The sequence below is a fragment of the Semicossyphus pulcher genome, unplaced genomic scaffold, assembly GCF_022749685.1.
Source record: "Semicossyphus pulcher isolate SPU_LCO1_2020_fin unplaced genomic scaffold, fSemPul1.0.p SCAF_2, whole genome shotgun sequence".
NCBI classification, from domain to species: Eukaryota; Metazoa; Chordata; class Actinopteri; order Labriformes; family Labridae; genus Semicossyphus; species Semicossyphus pulcher.
Genome location: NW_027211693.1, coordinates 30399047 through 30421766, shown reverse-complemented (window position 1 = coordinate 30421766; position 22720 = coordinate 30399047). Strand labels below are relative to the sequence as shown.

General features: G+C 43.0%; 1 protein-coding gene across 1 annotated transcript; it reads left to right on the top strand.

Annotated features, from left to right (window-relative positions):
- The first annotated feature begins 14006 nt into the window (after positions 1–14006).
- On the top strand, positions 14007–21590 carry dnd1 (DND microRNA-mediated repression inhibitor 1). Its single transcript, XM_069670068.1, has 5 exons — positions 14007–14030; positions 15833–15938; positions 16411–16736; positions 18442–18574; positions 21028–21590. Exons 1-5 carry the CDS (start codon positions 14010–14012, stop codon positions 21588–21590), a joined length of 1149 nt encoding a protein of 382 aa, XP_069526169.1. The 5' UTR covers positions 14007–14009.
- Positions 21591–22720: the final 1130 nt, after the last annotated feature.

Here is a 22720-nt window from a genome sequence, read left to right as displayed (position 1 = left end):
TCACAGAGACCATAAGGCAGAATATCCTTCAATGCATGGCTACCTGTCGTTAACACTGAGACCTGTCAACCACAACAGAGGCTTATCAATGTAGCCATCCTCTCGTCCATATAAGGTCACACGGCAGCTTATACCAACAGACCAAAAGTTTTGATGGGCAAGGAAACTGCTCTCTGATTGGTCAGAATTTCCACCTGGGTAAACTCCCTGAAGTAAACAGAGAGAGAGAGCACACTCCTCAATCACACTCAACACGATCACAGACTTTAATGTTTCTTTGTCTGCCTTTTTTTACTTTTAACCGACATTGTTCCAGAGATCGATCAGCTCCACTCTCCTTTAGTTTTCACTGAACAGTTTGAACACCTCCGTGTTCTTCTGCGTTTCCACAAGCATTTGTGAAATTGTTTGGTCAGCTCATATTTCGTCATCATATCAGAGCTTTCACCTCGTCGCTCCCCCACATCTGTCCTCTCCTCATCATGCTTGCCTGGCTGAGTGTCTGTCACTGCAAATGTCAACATCGGTTAACAACCCACAATGCACTGTTTTGGTTTGCTTCCTGTATTAGGTCCTACTTTAAGTCAGTTTATGTTCTCGCCTGAATTGGACCGGACTGTGGTTCATTCGGGAACAGACAAAATCCCATCTTTTCTGGCTGACCACGGTCCAGTTGTTTGATCCGCACCAGAGCTTGAATGTGTGTTCACATCTGTCCAAACAAACCGAAAGTCCGGACCAAAGACCAATTTTAATTTGTATGTTAGCACAAATTAGTAGCTACAGTATCCGTGTCTGTGCTCACCATACCTTGCTTGTTAGCTCGTTCACTGTTTGTTGTTGTTGTTTGAGTTGTTGTTCAGTAATGAGAAGAAGGTTCTTTAAAGTTACCTGATTTGTTTAGGTCATGCCCCGGTCGCTCTCCCACCAGACATGAGTGAGGAAGACTTCAGGACGTTCCACATCACCTGCTGCAGTGACCGTTCTTGTTTTTTTTTTACCACAACAAACAGCTCATTCTGTGGGAAATAACACTGTTGTGAACTCTCTAATTAGCCAGCTAATGAACTAGCCTTAAAGGAGCAATTCTCTGTCAGAGAACAGAGAAAGCTACTGTCAGTAAAAGCTGGTGTTCTCTGTAATCCATAGAAGCAATAATATTTGCAATTGGCGCCATAGCTGTGGAGAAGGTTGTACAAACAGCTCGTGGTTTCGCCCATTCTACATTCATACAACACCCAGCATGCATTGCGCCCCTCCCTCTGAAACGAACGGCCCAGCGAGAGACGCTGGAGTGAAATACTTACGTTTTCGCTGCAAAGTGGTACAGAATCCGAAAATACGACAAGAAAATATTGGTGGATTGTCTAAAAAATCTTCAGGTCTGCAGTCTACATTTCCCATTTGCCCATTGGAGAAGCTGATAGCTTCCTCCAAAGGCACAGAGCGAAATTGCATTTTTTTTCCTACCATAATGGCATTAGCTCCCCATAATAGCATGATAGGATTGAGGTTGAAAATCGAACTGACCCTTTAAGCAAGAAAAATAGTCACTTTGCTAACCCCTTGCTCCTCTTAATTTCCACACAGTCTCAGCTGTCTCCAAAAAAACAAGATGGCAAAAGCCAGAATGCTAACTCCAGGCTTTAAAACAGCAGTGCACAAACCAATGAGCTAGCTGTGTGCTAAATGTGCACTTGTTATATACAGTCTGTGTGTTACTGGAGCCTTGTTGTCTCTTGCAGGTCCATCCACTTTGTTTAAGTACAATACTAAATCACTACAGACCTCCTGATCTCTCCACTTGATCTTGTGGTTTAGTGTTATGTACTTGTGCTGATTGAGGCTGAATCAGGCTCCCGTAGAGCTCTGGGTTCACAGCTGCCCTCTTCGCCCTGTTGCTAATCCAGCCTTAGCCTTCACACTGTTGCAGATCTCTGCAGTGGCTGGACGCCCCGCAGTTGTGTAGTGTTGAAGGACCATGCTGGTGATCCTCCATATTTTTTGCCCATAAACTATAAATGGCCTATTTACTGCCAACCATTCTCCAAACTATACCATATGTTAGTGGATTGATTTCCTCCCTTCCAGGCAGCCAGTGGACTGTGCTGAGTTTCAGAACGCCAGCAGCGGGCGGAGGGGAAACTCTGGGATCTGGAGGCTCTACCGGGCGCTAAAACACAACCATTACACTTGATTGTTTTTCAAATTCTCCTCTTATTGAAGAGGATGCTGTATAGAGCCCCACGGCTTCCTTTTTCCTTTCACAGATTCCATCTAGTTTTTTTATCTTAAGCTTTTTATCAGTGTGTGTTCACTGGATCTTTTGCATCTTTGAAAATCAAACATTTTATTCCTTTATTGTCTTTTTCCGCCTTTGTTTTTCCTATCTGCATGCTCCATTGTAGTTTTAAAAAAATGATAATAATATAAACTATACTTCCTCATTTATACCTAAACCGAAAGCTTAACTAATTTCAGTTTTATCTCCCGCTCCTACCTCTATATCAGAGGCCTTATCCTGCACTAAACCCTTTAAAAAGTGAGGTGTTTTCAATCTGGTTCTCACATGGATGGAGCAACAACAACACACACTCACACACAAACTGTCAGGCACAGACGGTTGTTACTGAATAAAACATTTGAGACATGAGTAAACGGACTTTTTTACCAGCTGAAGCCGGGCTGCGGGAGCGGTGCGAGCCTTGATGTGCAGATGTGATGGGGAGATGAATGAACAGCAGGAGACCTTCCTCTCTCAGTGCCGACACTCAGATAGCACCGCATGTCTCACCTCACATGGTCACTGAAAGACAGCAGACACACAGACAGACAGCCCATGTGCCCGTCAAACACAGTGTGCGTGCAGAGACCGTAAAGCAGCTATGAGCATGTTTCATTTTGTGTTGATTTTACAGCCCCCGTGGACAAAGGATCTACTGTGTACATGTGTTTTAGTTACAAGTAAGAGAGATAAGGTATCTACTTTTGGTTATGTGAGATAAACAACATGAAGTCACTGAACCTTTGTCAACTTTGTTAAAGACACCTCATTCATACTACAGCTCACAGATGTGCTCACGCTTTAGTAGTATTTGTGTTGATACAGCTGGTGTTGGTGTTGTACGGCCCATAATCTGTAACTCTGCAGCCTAATAACAGGAATGACAGACGCAGTATAACCTTTACAGCTCTTTATTATGCTAACAATGTGACAGTGAACTGGGCAGAGGCATACAGCATTAGGCACAGCTGTTTCCATGACAACAATACAACACAGGCTCTTAGTCCCACCAGTGTTGTGGAGCTGTGTTTAGCTGCAGATGCTTCTTCACATTTGAAGTGGAGCTCTTCACAGCTGACGAGCACTTATCCTCCAGACACAGCTTACATGTCACCGTCATGTTGTTCTCGTCCCTTTCACCCACACATTCAGAGTAATGTGAATATTTCCACAAAGTAAACGCTGTCCTCTCTGACATCTCGCTAGCTGAGTTAGCCAGCTACACATGTTCGCTGACACAGCTGTGTTTACCTTCTGCTGGTACGCAGCTACCTGCCAAGAAGGAGGAGAGACACACTAACAGTGCTTTGGGGATTTTCTGTTTTTGTGGCGACAAAAAGAAAAGAGAAATACAGAGATTTATTTTCAGTAACAGATTACTGTTTATGAAAAAGTAACTAAATAACGGATTACTTGAATTCCTTAACTAAAGCACTATGTTACTCGTTACAACAAAAAAGTAATGAGAGTACTCTAACGCCGTGGTTCTCAACTAGTGGGTCTGGACCCAAAAGTGAGTCGCTGAACTGTTGGGTCGCAGATGTGTGCTTGAAAAAAAAAAGTCTATGCTGCGCTCTTATTTTGAAGGACATGGGTTACCCATGACATGCATTCAGTTGTAGTGTGGTTTAGTCACACTCCATGTATCCACTGATCAGCGACAGTTACATTTACATTCGTGAAACTTGATGAGCCCAACAGTAGTTTCATTTATGTTGCACTTTGAGTTTATTCTGTTGAAAAAAAGGATGCTAAGTGAATGATATGTAGAGGGAATAATTTCCTCTTATGCACAGCTGGTCATTTTATTTATTATACTGTTGTGTTTTGTGAAGTTCGTTCCGTCTCAGGTCCAAACTGCACCATTTTTAATTAAATACATTTGAGCGGTTGAAAATTTTCAGAAATTTTGTCTCGCAGTTTGTCATTAAGGAGGAGGTGGTGGGACCTGAGGCTAGACCAGTTAAGAACCACTGCTCTAACAGATTACTTTGTAACGCATTACCCCAACACTGAAAAACATTTTAAAGACCTGGTAGGAGGAAGAGGGACTTCGTACATTTAGCAATAAGAAAAAGCAATATTCATTTAGTTTCAAAATTACTAAAGAAGTGAAATTGTAAATAAGCAACATCCTGTTAGACTTTCAAAATAAATTCTGCATAGGAACATTTTTGATTGAGTTTTGTCGTTAAATGTGGTTTAGAAAAAATATTCTGGTTTGGATTTAAATAAATATTGGTGTCACATGGGAATCACACCCTGTTCTCTTCGATGAAAGTCTTGTGTTTTTTATATATACATATATAATTATTCTACTTTAATTTGACCAGGACTTAAGTCTCATTGAGCTTTGAGCGCTGAATTTCCTGGCCAAAACAGGCAGCAACAGACGAACACGACCCCTCCATCGCCCTGAACACGACCTCACACAGACTTTAGCTGACTTTATCAGCACAATAAGCTAGAGTCCAAAAATGACTCTTGAGCAGCACCAGCGGAGGCGTACTTTGAAGCATTGTGCCACCAACCAAGCAGATGTTTTGATGATTTTGGAGCAGGCTGATGAAGACCCTGTTTACCCCTGGTGTCAAGCCGCATCCTGGGTGATCCAATCACAAGTGGACAGCTCTCAGCACAGGTGTCAACAGGACACACTGAGATCTGACGGAGGCGGTGTGAGACTCATTTGTCCACATTCGTTTTGACAGTGTGTTCTCTGGTTTAATATATTATTCATGCATTAGAGCAGGCTGTGGGGGGGGGGGGGGGGGGGGGGATCTCTCAGATTTTGATAATAAAGTCATAATATTCCGAGAATAAAGCTGTAATTTTAGGCTACGGTTCGCCTGTATCTTATTTTGAAGGGTAACATCAGAAGAGCAGCCAGCCGCCCGCGCTAAAATGAGATCACGAGTCATTTTCAAATACAATCTCTTTTCAGAGTCCTGATAGTTCTGACAAAGTGGTGCTGATCAGAGGTGGCAAAAGTACACACATTGTATACTTTAGTAGAAGTACAGATACGTGTGCAAAAAAAGACTGTGGTAAAAGTAGATGTCCTGATTCAACTCCTTTACTCAAGTAAAAGTATGAAAGTCCAGGCTCTGAATGTACTTAAGTACAAAAGTGAAACATATTCCTCTGAAGGACACAAAGCTAACTAAACCTCACAATAATAATAATAATAATGATGATAATAATTCAAAGATGATTACACTTAAACATTCTAGCTTAAAATAAAATAAAACTTTATACTGCCAATAATGAACATTACATAGAGTTGTAACAACACCAGAATTTTGAACTTCAGCAATCCACGATACCTCTTTTTAAACTGGGCCAAACTAAAACAGTCCCCGGCACACTAGAACAGTTTTCTTCGTTTATTATCTCTGGAAACTTTCTGGTTTTGCTGCAAGCCAAATTTCAGACAGAATAATAAAGACTGAACTGAACTGAGGTCCCAAACGAGCACCTGGATGATTTTTTACAGCTTTGAAATCAGTGTTGATGTTGGGAAGGCAGCGTGCAGAGAGCAACATATAAATAACCCATAATTACCCTCACATGCATTAAAACTAAAGTAACGAGCCTGTTTGAGAATGTCAGGAGTCGAAAGTACGGATTATTGTGTTCAAATGTCGGGAATAAAAGTAAAATAAATACTCAAGTAAAGTACAGGTACCTGAAAAATCGACTTAAGTACAGCAACAAAGTATATGTACTTCGTAACTTCCCACCTCTGGTGCTGATGTTCCGAAAGATTAAGTATTTCGTATTTGTGAATATACTAAACCTATACTAATTTATTGATATATAGCTGTTTAGTGTGCTTGCGCATTACTAGGCAGGAGATCTTGCATGTTCTCGCGAGGTACATGTATGGTATGCTTTCATCTGTCCATCCATTATCTACACCGTTTATCCTGTTCAGGGTCACGGGGGCCGGAGCCTATCCCAGCTGTCATTGGGCGAAGGGCGGGTTACACCCTGGACTGGTCGCCAGTCAATCACAGGGCTGACACATAGAGACAGACAACCTTTCGCACTCACACCCACACCTACGGGCAATTTAGAGTCACCAATGAACCTTACAAGCATGTCTTTGGACTGTGTGAGGAAGCCGGAGACCCTGGAGGGAACCAACGCATGTACGAGGAGAACATGCAAACTCCGCACAGAAAGGCCCACCTTGCTCAAACCGGGGTTTGAACCAGTGACCTTCTAGCTTTGAGGCAAAAGTGCTAATCACTGCACCACCGTGCAGCCCCGCTATGCTTTCATGCTGCCCACAATTTCCCAGTTTCAGATCAATAAAATACATCTATCTATCCATCCATCTATCCATCTATGTGTTCAATAAATACAGCTCCGACTCAAGTTGTGTTAAGCCTCCTGTGCAATCATTTACACTGTGAAGTTATACTTCACACATTCCTCATTTTAGTGAAAGCGGCTGCTGCTCTTCTGATATTTATCATATTTAGGCTCACAACAGTCTAAAATTACCACTTTATTCTCCTAATCTCTACTCTACTTCTCCCCTTCAATGTGGCCATAATACTCTGTCATAGGATGCTTATTTGGATTTGGATAGTTGTATCTATGTACAAAAAATGATCTTAATAATGTTAAACAAATAATCTTAAGGAAGCTTCTGAATTCGGTGTATTAAACTTAAATCATTAATGCATCCTCTTTGAGATTAAACAAGGTAAGTACACAGGTAATCTAACAAAGTAAACATCAAACAAAGTGTTCGAATAATGCACGGTTCATCAGCAAAACAAGAACCAGGGTAAAGTCCATTTGCAGCCCAGGTGGTTCCTTTGTTCTTCTCGATGTGAAAGGAAGCGACAGGTCTGAGGGCGGGCTTTATAATGTTGGGGGAGTGGCTTGATCAGGTGTTAGGTTAGGTGTAGGGATGCAGACTTATTAAATTCATTTCGCAACTACTTTTGTCATTTTTGTTGACAATGTCAACTAATCGTTGCACCCCTAGTGTTAAAATATTAAATATACATTTATAAATAGACAGTGTTAGAGTTGTTTAAATCTGTATTTGTCACTTTTGATTGAGCTAGACGAGCAGCTACCCTCGCTCCAAGTCTTTGTGCTAAGCTAGGCTAGCCGTGTCCTTGAGAAGAGACATGAAACTGATAGTCCTCTTTCCTTCAGAGAGAAGCAAACCAGACGATTGTTTTCTCACCTCTAAAGGATGTACAGTGTGAGAACTTAATGTGATGACAGAATTATAAATAGTTAAAAACGCTCTTAAAACTAAGGTTCAATGACGCCTTCTTCTCCCCTGCAGTTCTAGCTTCTATCAGATGAGCATGCATTTGATTTTGTGTGTGTGTGTGTGTGTGTGTGTGTGTGTGTGCAGTAGGAGTGTGTGGCAGCCCGGCACACACCCAGGCTGGAGACGGCCTGTAACTAAAACAAATAGCTGAGCTGAAAATCAAAGTCAGCGGTGTGGCAGCGTTTAGCTTTCCCTATAAGCTGCTGTTTAATGCAGCGTTCTGCTGTCTGAAAATGTTTGTGTGGCTGACGAAGCAGCGCTCCTCCATCCATGCCAGACACCTGTGCTTTATCCTGAGACAGACGGCACAACACACACAGGGAGAGAGCTCACACACGTCCTTCAAACCTCCGCTGATTGTGTTTATCTGAGTTTATGGTTTTGTGTGTATGATACTCTGGTTACCAGAGGGGTGTGTGGGTGTGGGGTGTATCCAGGCTTTGTGTTTCCGAAAATCTAAAGCCCCACATAGACAACATGTACGACCCAGGTGTAGCGGCAGCTGGTGCATTTTTCTCCAGGGGGGGCTATAACTAAAATCAAGCAAACATGTACTTAAAGCCGTATAACCTCGCCACCTTGTGGCTTAAAATGCACTTTTTGGACATAAATTTGGCCCTTCTCTCTTTGGGAGATCCACATTTTTCAATGACTCTTTGGTCAAAGCCTGGGATGTCTTTGTCTTTTCCATAGAGAGCGTGGACAATGCATTTAGACGATCCTGAGACATTGTGTTCCTGAGGAAGGTCTTGATTCTCTTCAGTGTTGAGAAGTACGTCTCAGATCCAGCTGTAGTCACAGGAGTAGTGATGAGGATGTTTTTGACTCTCAGCTCCTCTCAAAAGGAGTTTCTTTCACTGATCTTACAGGATTTTCTTTCGCCATTATACCTAGTTAACACTGTCAACGAGCCCGACTAATTCTGGCCCATTTTATGACTCGTACTCGCGCTCGCTCTCTGCTACCTGCCACCTACTGGTTGGTGGTTTCAGCAGCTGCTGACTGATAGATAAATGCTGTCAGGGTGCTGCTGATGTGCGCCCTGTCAACTCCTATCTCTTGTATTGAAGAGGAGTGAACTGCGCAACTTATAACGAGAGTCACCCGGCAAAGATTCTTGCACCTCAGGCCAGAAACACGTGACCTATCAGTAACAATGTAAACATTTTTAATCTACATTTTATTGCAGATGATACATTTTATTCACCAACCATGTAATACTTACCTTGCAAAAAAAAAAACAAGACCAGGTCTAAACCTACTATGTGGCTGACCGCATCAGGTCCATGTGCGCTTTTGTGGGCAACACTGGAAGTGTGGCGTGTGTGTGACGGCTGCGGGACGTGTTCATTATCATTTTAAATGCATGAAAACAGATGAGAGTCCTCACACTGCTGGCGTGACACGTGCCGAAAATGTAGAGAATATGAGGCTTGCCTATTTTTACCGCGAGCCACACGCAGTTCTCGGCCAAAATACACGCTGAAAATGAATTGTGATGAGTCCTTTTGATCTCTGACAGCCAAGTAGCTCAACACTTCGGGTATGCTTTTTCAAAGTAAAAGCCCGATCTAGAATTCTGACTCCCCTTGTTTGTACGTGATGCTTTAAGGTCAGCCAAAAAAACTTAAATTAATGATAAGTCTTATTCAATGAAGGTCTAGGATGTCAGGAGTGGTGGGTCCCTAGCGCCCGGGTGGGTATCTATCTTTTCTGTTGATGTAGGCTCTGTGTGCGTTTGGCGATTCATTGGACTCTTCTTCCACACAAAAAGGAACCATCGCTGGTTGCTTACTTCTGTCACACTGTTAGCATTAAGGATTTTAAAAGGCTAAAAGAGCCAAAACCAACATCGCTGCTGCAAATAAGACAAGAGAGGGACGTAGAAACCAATTGAATAAAGTATATATCCTATTATTTTACCTATAGTTCCTCATGTTTATTTCTCATATGGCAACTGCTGATTGTAGAGAGCTCTTCAAATTTTAACAATGACAGCAGTATGTGCAGCAGGTCTTACACTCGTGGAGAAACTCACCTGGAGTAAACATGAACGCTGTCAGAATATTCTGAACGATCCCATTTCAGCCTCTTGTGGCCAAAAGGAGCATTACAAGCAGATACCTAATGGTGATTAAGTTAACGCTCCAAAAACATGGCGCTGGTACAACAAGGTCTAAAGTGAGCACAAAATTAATCTGACTTTTTAATTAAGTAATTTAAGTAAAAAGAAGTATTGCTTTATTTCAATGGCTGAGAGGATCAATCTTTGATGTTTTTCAGTTTAAAGTGTGCTTCATGTTGCAGCTGACACCTGAATGACACAAAATACTCTCAATTTCTAATGTAATGCTGCTAAACATGCTCTAAGTGTGTGTCATGTATCATGGCCTGCTTCTAGTGCAGGGAAACAGACATGATCCAACACTGACACCTTGTGGAAGTCTACATGCATTACACGTGTGGGTTTAAAGTAACAGTGAGAAACAATGTCCTCATTCACCTTCATATCTTTGCTTCTTGTGACCTATTTTAGATTGTTGTCATTTTAAACCCTAACCCTGCTCCAGCTGAAAAACATAGTTACTAAAAACAACTTAGAGAGAGAAACATCATTTTATTTACCCCACCCATCCTTCTTCCTTGTCAAAACCTGGCACCTAGTCTACCCACAATGCAACTCAACAGCTAACTGTTTTTTCTTCAGATTCAGATTTAGGTGTTCTAAGCTAGCAGCTAAATTGGTCTGGCGCCTCTGTCCTGCAGCAGAGATGAGCATCAGGCTAACAGAGGTTTGGTTAGATCACTTTGTAATGCTGTGAAACTGACTTCACAGAGAGACTTCTAATGTCACACAACAATGGCCACACCCATGGAGAGGCGCATTGCTGATGATAAACTATCAACTGAAAAGCAACATAATACATATTTGCTTGCATTTAATTGAGATAACAACTACTATCACATAGTAACACATGTTCTACATAAAAATGTTTATAAGAAATGTCGCCAATGTGATAAGGTAGCTGGTTACTATAAATAATCTCTGTCAGTTATCTTCTCTCCACAAAAGTTATTCTGGAAAACGTTAAAACTGCCCAGGTCGGAAGTCAGAAATTTCTACTGGGAAGTTCTCGAGTTCCCAGTGGTCTGGAACGCAGCATAACTCCACACCAACACCTGAATCCCAACTGACACTGACTCACGTGACATCACATGAAGACACATTTTACAGACAGTTCGAGAGGAGAAAGCTCAAATGTGGTAGCGGTAGCTTGCTGCGGCATTTCTGGTAGCTACCAGAAGCTGCCAAAGCTGTCGCTGCAGGTCAGGCAGGTCTCGGCTCTCATAGGTTTACAGTAGCTACCTGAATTAATGATAGTCAGTTGCATTATTAGTAATACATATTTAGTTCTGGTAGCTACCTGATACCAGGTAGCTAAGTTGGAAACTTCAAATACTAAAGTCGTCTTAATGCATTTAAATCATCACAAGTTGATCTGGCTGCCCCCCACTGTAACAAAAGATGGCTGACTGTATCATTTATGTCTAAAAGTGTGCTGAGAGTGATAAGAATGGTGCACTGTTTGAGGAGCTGAACAGATGTTTATTTTCCATCACAAGAGTGAGTTTGAATCCCGTGATTATACTTTTATTGTAAAACACGTGTAAAACATTTATTAGAAACATTTACAGGAAGAGCAACTTCTCTCTTCCTGTTTTAAAGTAACAACGAGCAGCGTTCAAAACACATTGAGCGTTAGTGTATGCACAAAGAAGACTTCAAAGATGTAACAGATAAGTATATTTAGTAATAAAAAATAATCAATAAATGAATAAAGAGGCATTCACAATGGCAGCTACGTACTGTATTCTCTTCCTGTTTTCAACTGCTGCTGTAGCCACGACAACCACAAATGCATTCGGCTTCTTTTTTGTAGATGTTTTCAATGAGAGCCTTAAAAAAACTCAAAGCAGAAAAATTCCCAACATCATTAGCATTTTTCCTCATTGTCCAATCGGATGAAAGGAGAGGCGGGCCTTCTGTCAGTTTACAATGTAACGGTTAGGTTATTGACAGCGAATGATTCGGTGGTTGCCTTAACAACAGTTTAAAAAAAAAAGGCGCAGCAAGCTGCTCTTCTTTTAACCGTAGGCTTCAACAAAAAAGGCAGCGCGGTGTGCCTCATGTTTTACAGGCTCTGTCTGATCGGGCCCTCACTCATTAAACTGTCACACCAAAAGCTCCACTGGCACGTCTCCATAGCAACCAGAAGTGCTGCAACACCTCTGGAAGGTCTCAGTGGCTACTGGCAGTTCCAGTGGCAGCTTCCAGCAGCTAGAGGACAGGAAGCTAAGAGTACCACAATTGAGCCTGAACTTGCTGAACAGTTCCCTGGGCGTAGCCTCTTGGTTTTAAAATTAAATGCAGAAGTGCAAACAATGTCCAGCAGGGGGCAACTGCACTGGTTGCAAAATGGAGACTGAACCTACTTCTCTCTTGATTTATTCCCTCAGTAAACATTTTCCTCGTGAGTTTATGGTCTCAATCTCTAGTTTCAAGTCTTCTTCACTTCAGCATGATGTTTACCTTTATGTTCCCATTTAGAGACACATAGACCAGAAAGCAGTGGAAGATTAAGGGCGGAGCTACTTGTGATTGACAAGTCACAACCACAGCCATCTGTCAACCACTAATGAAGTGTAAAAATGTGAATCCTCGCTCATGTCCAAATATTCACTTGTGGTTCCTAAAAATGCCTCCAGGCTTCAGAGGGGGGTTTCACAGACAATGGGTGATGTCACAGAGGCCAAGGCTACTTCTTTTATACAGTCTATGTTGGGACCACTAATTACACTGCACACAGGTGGTGTCACAGTAATTAGAGAAATACATTTTTGACTGGGAAAATTGGAGTGTGAGTATTTGATGTGAATCTACTTATTTGTGCCATAAATTATTTATGTCATAAAACTGTTCTGTTGTCTTGAATTTGACAGCAAAAATTTGTATGCGTTCCCTTTGGCGGCACCTATGGTGATAAACGGTAATTGCAGGAGCACACTTCCCAGATATCCAGACGTGTTGCATGTGTGACGTCCATCGTTGGCTCCGGTTTTAACTCTTGATTTTCCTGGCTGACGGTCGCTTTCCTTTTTAGACTGTTTGCTTCATCTGAGCGTCGAGTTTGTTTCTTTTTCTTTGGATTTTCACTAATTTTTGAAGTTGTATCTGTAGTCATCGATCTTTTCTTTGTTTGTTCAGCCATAGTAGATTACTGTTTACTCGTTACAGACATTTATTTTTGAAAATCTTTGAGAACACTGCTTTATTTGCTCCTACATTCGTCCAATAGGTGGCACTGTCACAAAAACACAAGGGTCACAGAATTGCGGCCCTGAAACTGAAGCCTCCAGCTCTGCAGACACACACGGTGTGTTCGAAAATGCCATCCTACATACTACATACTATATACTACATGCAATATACTGCATACTGCGTTCGGCGGTAGTATGTAGTATGGAGGAGCTTTTCAAATTCGTTTTGCAGCATGCTATGCCAGGCGGAAGTAAACAATAACCGCTGCTTCTTTAGCTATAGCGCCCCCTTCTGCTGGAATGCTGCTGCTGTCAACTGCCGCTGTGACCATCAGCGCTTTGCATTGTGGGATACAGTAGGCGAGGTATACTGGTCCAAAGCATACTGGAGATTTTTTCCAAATCAGTAGGACATCCGGGTATTTTTGGCATACTGCATACTATATTTTGGCCAAATCATACGTACTGCTAGTATAGTAGGGCATTTCCAGCACAGCCATACTATTGGAAAATGCTGTGAGGCCGCCCTCAAGTTGGAGCAACAAGTCATAGAAGGTTTTGGTACACAATTAGCCGTGCTGCTGGACTTGACTTTTTGATTAATTCACCTACAGAAAATCGATGTAACCACATCATCTATAAAATGCTATTAGTTTGCAACCCTTAGCTGTTGTCCATGATGAGTCACCTTGATTAGTTCTGATCAATAAAATACAACATATCCTCTTTGTAGGGTCCGTTATTTTCTACATTCAGCCTTAAAGCTCGTGAACACACGGAAGGTGGTAGAATGACTTCACATTTGGGGACTGGGCCCGTGAGAGGTGCACGTGAATGCAGGGACTCCTCGGGCTACTTTTGTTACGCTCTCATTTCCTGTTTGTTTATTTTTGCTAGAATTTGAACTTAAAGCGGCGAATCGGCTATCCTCCCGGGCGCGTGTTCTGAGGATGTGGGCTGGAACGCACACTCGTGTCACGAGCGGACAGTGAACGCGGCATGGTGTCAAGTGTAGTCTGCCGGCCAATGGTGAGCTTCAGGTGTGGCCACGAGCTTCGGAGTTGCGTCACTGTCTGCGCGAAGATCACATCGGTGGAGACGATGGAAAGCAAACAGAGTCAGGTAACTTTTCACTCGCGGATTCTCTGTCTTTCTACTCTAAATGTGGTTGTTTTTAAAGTTTAGTTTAGTTTAGCGGCTGAAAGGTGAAATAAAGTCGGAGTCTGGGTTGGTTTAGCAGCAATGACGGCACAAGGCCATTCAGCCTTTAGTCAGCGGTTAGTTTGTATCGTGCCGCGCGAGCTGTTTATAAACACGCGCTTTGTTGGCTACATTGTTTAACGCGTCCTCGCGACAGTCCGTGCTTAACAAGGTAACTGTCACGTTTTCTTCTGTTAAACTTTGTTTCACTGTTTTTTTCTGCCCTGGCGCTGGTTGAGCCTCACCTGCCGCTCGTTACGTTAATAACGTCCCGCCAGTGTTTGTGCGTGTCCTAGAGAGTTCTTCAAAAGTCGTTTCCAACTCCGAGTTGGCTGTGTTTCCGTCCATTACAGCGCAGTGTGTAACAGGCAGTCAGATTTTAGCAACATTTTAGTGTCTGAAAACAACAGGAGTTGACATTAAGTTTATTACAGTTGAGGCAGGTGGGTTAGAAACTGTTTCAACGCAGGTGTATAGATTAAATTTAAAATGAACAGACTTATAATAAAGTTACCAACAGTATGAGAACTCTTATGGAAACATAAACGCCACTTTAAAAATCTGATATAAAAATGGTCAATATTAGAACAGGACTTAATGTGGGATGGGGCACTATTCCACAGCCTGGAGCCCCAAAAAAGCCTGCTCACCTTTACTTTAGAGGTAAGACTGACAGAGAGCCAAGTTACCCCTGACGAGTGCAAAATAGCCCACTTTAAGAATATATTAAAACGTGCAATATCAGTGTATGATTTATTAAACAACCACCTTGTATTTGGTGGGGTGGGGTTACTAATAATGTGTTACAGGTGTTACTAATAATGTTAATGATTGACGTGAATCATGACATGTCACTGAGCCATTATTTCCACCTGTGCTTTTCTACCTGTGATGTGGAAAAGAAGAGACAAAATAATGATAATCATTATTTTTGATCAATATTAAGATTATTTTTTAATTTTAGGGAGTTTTTCTTTTATTGAACTTTCACATTTAAATAAACAGAGCAGCTTTCAGTTCCACTTTGTGCTGCGTTCAGGCTCATGTACAAATGTTGCATCAAACTAAGACTTACCTTAGGTTCTTTACCTGAATGTGGTGCATCATGGGTAATTTCAGTGTGTCTTTGGGAGTTGGGTGGATAGGGTGTCTCCGTACAGTGTCTCTGTTCTGGATGTCTGACTTGACGCTGGGGGACGGGGAGCAGCTCATTCTTCCTCTTCACCTTCATGCACTCATCATGCTGCACTTTGAACGAGTTAGTTGTGTTGCTTTGTGGCGCAGACGCAGGTTTCATGACCTCTTTGCTGATTATTGTTTCTTCTTAACATCACTCGCCCTAAACCTGAAATACCTCCAAATAAGCGATGACGAGCTGTTTCGGGGGAGCAGCTCTTCGTCCTATGTTCCAGACATGTGACTTTAGTTTCCCCGACCGTCTCTGTTGTTTTCTCTTCCACTCTAAACTGCTGCTGCAAGGTAGCTGCTCATCACATGACAGCTCACCCAAAAGTGAAGCCCAAACCTCGCATGGTCCTCTGGGGGAGTGGCCGTTAGTTTAGGGAGCGCTTGCTTTGATGTGCAGCAGAGTTTTCTGCGTCAGCATCACGTGTGTGTTTCAGGAAATAGAATCACTCAGCAGCACTGAAGACCCCAAGCAGAGAAAACATTAATGTCTAGTTTCATATCACATTTTTATTGATTGATTTCATACCCCCCCCCAGGTGCTGAACCTTGAGCGGGTCCAGGAGCTGGAAACATGGCTGAAAACAACCAACATGAAGCTGACTCAGGTTAACGGGCAGAGGAAGTATGGAGGACCTCCTGAAGGTGACTGAATAAACCCAGACAGACTCACACATGTGAATCAGAGCTGCAACTAGAGCTGAAGATATTAGAACAACTGACACTGAGATATCTTTTATTTCTGCAATCAATAAATTAATTAGTTTTTATTCATTCAAAAAAATCTTCCTTTAACAGAAACCTCAAGCAGAACCAGACTCATGGTGAACACACAGAGAGAGAATCTGGTTTTAAACGTTGACAAATCACAGACTACAACATTTTTCACCTTGACAAACAAATCCCTTCTCCCATGTGTCTCTCTCGATCACAGCCAGATAGAACTGGTGGGTGGCTCACCTTACCCCACTCTCCCCTAATCTCCAATTAGTTGCTTGTCATCTCCTCAGGGTGTATGTCTAAATATCTCAGGTTTTTACGTTGTTGGAGATCTTAGCTGACACAGTAGCACAGTTTGATTAATGTACCCCACATCTCTCCTCCACCCTGCCCTCAGTGTGGGACGGCCCCCTCCCGGGAGCCCGCTGTGAGGTCTTCATCAGCCAGATCCCACGGGATGCGTATGAGGACCAGTTGATCCCGCTGTTCGGCTCCGTGGGGCCCCTCTGGGAGTTCAGGCTCATGATGAACTTCAGCGGCCAGAACCGCGGCTTTGCTTACGCCAAATACGGCTCGCCGGCTGTAGCTACGGACGCCATCCGCCTGCTGCACGGTCACATGCTGGAGCCCGGCCTCCACCTCAGCGTCCGCCGCAGCACGGAGAAAAGACACCTCTGCATGGGAGACCTGCCGGCCTCCACCAGGCAGGAGGAACTTCTGCAGGTACAGCAGCTCTGTGGACGGTCTCTGTGATACAACAGGGTTTGTTCTTTTATAGCTGTACAATAAATTCACTGTCACAGTCAACGTGAAGCGAAAAAATTATTTCCCTTCTTTAGAAAGAAAATGAAATTGATGATGCATGATGTTTGTAGATTGGACAGCATATACATCTGTCACTACACCGTTATCACTGTGAAGGTCAGACAGGAACTGGACTTTGAGGAAAAGACAGTCACATGGGAGGGGTCTTAAACATAACCTGCAGGAGATAGCGAGGCTGAAAAGTCAACAGCTTCCTAATAAAGCAGCAAGACAATGTGGAAGTGCAAAGAACTGCAGTTCCAGTGTCCACTTTGCTCCGAAAGCAAAAAATAGCCTGTTCAGTGTTTATCAAACATTTATTTATTTGTCGGCCAGTGCAGGAGTCAGGATTGTTGTTGGCTTTTCCCCGGAGAGATTACAGCAGACCGTAGTGATGAGAAGGTTATTTTAAGTTTCCCGAAACCCGCCGCTCTCTCACCGGGCGAGCGAGCAGCAATTCCACTACTTCTTAAGTCTGATAAATAAACAGCTGCAGTCAGTCTGCACCACAAATCGATCCTCCTCTGTAGGAAACACTAAGTTAAACTAGTTAACCAGCTAATGGATCAGCCACAGACACCGACTGTTTAGCTTTGATCACTTGGTGTTTGCCAACCCCTCGCTCCTCTCCAGCTCCACCCTCTGATCCAAGTATGGTCACGTCTGGCTCTGGAAAACCAACATTACGGCGGCCAAATCCCGAACTCGAGGCTTCATTTACACAGTCGAGAAACCATTGGGGGACGTCACTGTGGCTACGTCCATTATTTATACTAATTTATTTATGGGTGGAAAATTCATGTAGTTTGTTTCTGCTGAGGTCAGGGGACGTTGCGGAGCTGTCTCAGTGTTGCGCCTGGAGTGTGGTTGTTTACATTTAGCACAGCTAGCCACCGCTATCTAACGCCATGATCACTCAGCAGAACTCAGGTGTAATCTATCAGGTAATCAGGACACGCTTTGTTTCAACAGTCCGGGAAAAAACAATCAAGCACCACCTGTGATATCTTCAGAAAAGTTTGACACAAACAGCTGACATACGGCATAAAACACTTAACGGCATGAAGGAAAACAACGTCCTCTGGTCCCCACCATGAACGGCACTTTGTATTTTCTTTACTTTGTTGTCTCTTCTACAAACCGCTGACACTAACGGCTGATCCGACACCGCACGCTGCAGGCGTAGTAACATGTATGTGTTGCGGTCCACACAAAGTAGTGCCAAATAAAGAGGCCTTCTTACTGGAAAGTGAAAACTATAAACATTGTGCAGCAATTAAAATGTTTAAAGTGAGATAACTCTTGTCAGAGGAGAAAACAAAATGTAACTGTCAGAAAAAGATAATAAATCACAGTATGTTATCTAAAAATGTTTAAAATCGTGTACTGTTTTAAGTATCATGATTATGTCTTATTGTCTGGTGATTCCCTCCCTTCGTAACCTTGTGTGTTGAACAGCTCATGGGACAGAGTGTTTGTTAAAGACCTCTTAAAGCAGAATCAATCAATATTTTAACCACCCACACCCAGACATGTGGACACGGCTCTCGCTTCTGTGGCGTCTACATTGAAATTGAAATCCTCCTTCTGTGAAATTAAATAATAAAGGCCTGTTTGCCTCCAGGTGCTGCGTGTGCTGACGGAAGGCGTGGAGAGGGTGTCTCTGAAGGCTGGCCCTGGTATAGAGGGGGTGTCTGCTATAATCGCCTTCTCGTCCCACCACGCTGCGTCCATGGCCAAGAAGGTGCTGGTGGAAGGTAGGTGAGCTCCTGTTGATGGAGATACATCGGTGTGCTGCTGTAATACATGTTCACATTTTTCATCTCAGGATCATCTCGCCGTTGCGTCCCGTATTTGAATGAATCTCATCTTTCTCTGTGACAGCCGTCTTTTCAGTCCACCTTTGAGTTTGGCCGTTTGTTACAGCTAATATGAACGTCACAGAAATCAGTTCTTTCCTGGCAGGATCGGACCCATATCCACTCTATACTGCTGTCACATTCACCCTTTCACACACATTCACCCACTGACGGTGGAGGCTGCCAGAGTGCCAACCTACCTATGTTTCGCACAGAGAGCCAAGAAACAAACTGTCCTGACCAGATTCACCTCTGTGCACAGCCTGAAATCAAACTCTTCTGATTGGGCTTTACCAGGCCTGTTAATTACAGAAATGACACAATGACTGGCATCGTGCTGTGGAGGCGACCAGCACATGAGACCAAAGTTTATCCACCGAAACTGAGGGCACACGCAGTTATAGCCTACTACTCAATTAATTAAAGCCTGTTGGAGTCAAAATGTGGTTTTTACTTTGTGTTTACTTAATCTCTGCTGGAAATACTTTGCAACATAGATTGGATGTAACTCTGACACCGTACCCTGGGTGGAGCCTTGGTCAATCGTGCATAAAGCCAAGGCTGCAGGTAATTGCTGGCAGGTGCGTTTCAGCTTGTGTGTTTTGAGTGTGTTAAAGTTAATCCGTTTTATGTTTGATATAATGGACTGCTTAATGGAAACCATTTTGTTTATTAGAAAGACATGTTAAATGAATAGATCGCTGCATCCGAAATGGAAACAGCATGTGAACATTGGGTTTGTTGCTTCGTGTTCCAATTCGACCCTCAGTGTCAAGTTAGATAGAAATTAGTTTTGTTTAAATGAAGGCACTACACAGCCTGTTCATTTTATTGTTTTGCAGCTGATGACCGAGACTAAAAAGTCCACTCATTTAAAACACTGTCATTTTATTCTATTTAAAGCAATTTCAGAACCCATGAGCTATAGGCTGGCGACGATATAGTCTCTGGGGACAACGGTGAGCATGTCAACGTGGGGCGCGTCTGGTTTAGCCAGCGTTAAATGATAAACAACTTTAAGCCAAGACCTCCTTTCCCGTGCACTGCATTGTTTACAGTCCAGTTAGCAGCTTGAGAAGCGACCGTGTGTTCAGATCAAAGTGAAGTGAAATTCTCCCTCCAGATATGTCTGCTAAATAAACGCTGTCATCTCTTGGTTCATCCCATCCCCCGGAGGAGCGCCCGTTCATCTGTCTGTGCTGAGTCTCAGTCTCACTGTAAACAGTAAGTTACACAGAGGCTGCACTCTGGCTTACTTCAGCGGGATGAAGCCCAAACAGAAACCGATTTTCTTGTGATTGACTTTAATTAACGGCTTTTAAGTTTGCTGAGATAACAACATCGTGACGGATATTAGTAACAAGTCAACATGAAGCTTTGTCAGGTCTGTCCTCAAGAGGAGAACTACTTTAAAATGAAGTTTGTTGAATGGAGGATCCATCATTTCTGATGCATTTAAGGAAGTCAGGAAATCTAAGCGCTGAACAGCTTTCATGACATGGCGTCGAGCGAACTGATTGCTGCACACACTTGCAGATGTCTGTTTATGGAGATAAATAAATCGTCGTCAGATTTCCGCTGATGGGAGCCGTGATGTCATTATGGTGGATTACGCTCCGCCTGCTTTTGCTCTCCACACAGACTGTTTTTCCTGCATACACTGCAGCCTGCTGATAAGTGATTTGTGATCAAAGTAACAGGATGTGGATGTGAGCATGTGCAAGGTGTATAAGCCAGTCAAAGTACAATGGAATATTTGGATTGGTCCAGACTTCACACTGATGATATTGCTTCCCGTCAACGTGTGTTGAATTTTTATGAAGGAGAAATAGGCCTCTTGTGTTTCAGCCTGCATATCAGTAGCTGATAACAGTTAAAACAGGCCTTTTCCTGACTGAGGAGAACTTTCATGTCTAACTTTTATATTTATGAGAAATGTTTTTGTTTGTTTGCATTTAATCTTGAGGTGGCTGTGGAGTAAAATGTGCACACAAACAGAGATAATTGATTTTTTTAATCAATTTTCCCATGAACGTCTGAGTGGAAGGCCCAGTCGCAAAGATGCTGCAGCCGGTGTTTTCACATTTTATGTGGATGCCCCGTCAGTTCAATCAGTTGCTGTTGCTCCTGCATTGCTCTTTGTGAAATGACACAGCTAAAATATGCAATGCAGAGAATCGACAGCAGAAATCTAAGATGATTCAGGGTGTTTTTCAACAATGATTTGCCAGCTTTGAGATGCAAACCTGAAAATTGTTGGAATAAATGGCTTAAAAAATAGATTCAGCTATTTTGAGCCTCCCTGGAAAATATCTGCAGCCCTAAACACTTCCTCTTCTTTTTGTCTGCAGCCTTCAAGAACAGGTTTTCTCTCACTGTCTCAATCAAGTGGCAATCAACAGTGAAGCCGAGCGCAGACGAGCCTCTCCAGCCTCCCAAGTCTTCAAAGAGCCTCCTGCCGTCACCCTTGAAGCCGCCACGCCACATCCTGAACTCTGCTCGGCCCTCTGCCCTGCCTCCTCGCCTGGCCCGACCTCCCTCCATCCCCCCGGGTTTCTGCAGAGCAGTGGGAAGACCCACTGCCCCCCAGCATTGCCCCACTCCCAGCTTCTCCCCCGCCCAGGGGCATGTAGTGTCTCCAGCCTCCTCGGCGCCCCCTGTGGTGCTCCTGTGTAAGGTGTGTGAGCTGACAAGGGTGGGCCAGCCACTCTATGAGGTGTACTACAGCCACACTGGGCCTGATGGATTCCTCTACTTCACTTATAAGGTGTGCATCCCCGGGTTAGCCACGGCCTTCAAAGGCCTGGTTATGATCTTGCCAGGACCCACTGCCACCAGCACGCTGGAGGAGGCTCAGCAGGCTGCAGCCCAGCAGGTCCTGCAGAGGGTGTGCAGTAACCAGCTCGCTCACTGACCAGCTGACATGATATCTACAGCACTGTTTGTGGCTTTGTTTGTTTTGTCCATGATGTTATATAAAAAAAAGTTTGATCTTATATGTAGTTAGTTGATTTATGCATGCTTTTATTAGAGTGAAGTCGACTTGTTTGTGTTGTTTGAACTCCTATGGTTTGTTTTATGCATGTTTTTTTATTGTGTGTTACTGTTGCATTGGTTCCTCATTTTAATTAAATGAGATTTGACACAAACATTGTAAGGTGTGTTACTTCATATACATGTACACAATGAAGGATTAATGAGGACTCTATATTAAGATTACTACAATTGATGGCCTCTTGCAAAAAGATGGGCCTGCCAACCAGTCACAGGTAAATGAATTAACTGTCATGCAGCAGAAGGAGTAGAGAGGACAGGTGAGCGCATGTTTGGCTCAGTGTAGTTCATTTGATTTCATCTACATAAGGTAGGTGTGTTGGAAGCCCTCCCAGCATGCACTGGGGCAAGATATTTAGATTATTTACATTACATTAGTGAATATGGTGAGACTACTAGAGATATTGGAGTGTGACTTGGCATTGGACACAGACTCTTCAGTAATAGCCTGCCAAATACTAAATGACTCCACTAGATAGATTTAGCTAGCAGCCATCATGAAACAAACTGTAATCGCTGTACAAAATCCAAATTACCTTCATCAAAGTGCGTCCACTAAAGTTCTTGTTTTTTTCCACTGACAGGCTCAGATTGTTTTTTTAAGTGTCTGACTTAAAGATCACTCCTGTGATCTGTGAGGTAAATTACTGTTTCTGTCAATGGAGTCTGGTGGCTTTGAAGAGCAATGTAACGGTTGTTTCCGTCTATCTTTACGGCTCAATTCCAAAACGTTTTGTACCGTTTAGTTTTTCAGACCCTAAAGATTAAATAGGCTAGAGATAAAGTTTAAAGACAACTGAATACCCTTTAATTGCTTGAACAATTTTCTGACTTTTGCAAATCAACCATTTAAAATTAAAAAATAAATAAAATATTATGATAAGACCAAAGACTCTATGCAGTCATTGGATAAGATCAAAAAGGGCTTTTCACACTGCCAGCTCGAGGCGGGATTATTACCTAACAGAGTAACGAAACGGCGTCTGTGTT

Excerpts from the sequence above, each read along its gene's own strand:
- dnd1 (XM_069670068.1), top strand. The coding sequence starts at position 14,010 with ATGGAAAGCAAACAGAGTCAG. Across the intron at positions 14,031-15,832 it reads TGGAAAGCAAACAGAGTCAG|GTGCTGAACCTTGAGCGGGT; the intron begins GTAACTTTTCAC and ends ACCCCCCCCCAG. Across the intron at positions 18,575-21,027 it reads CAAGAAGGTGCTGGTGGAAG|CCTTCAAGAACAGGTTTTCT; the intron begins GTAGGTGAGCTC and ends TTTTGTCTGCAG.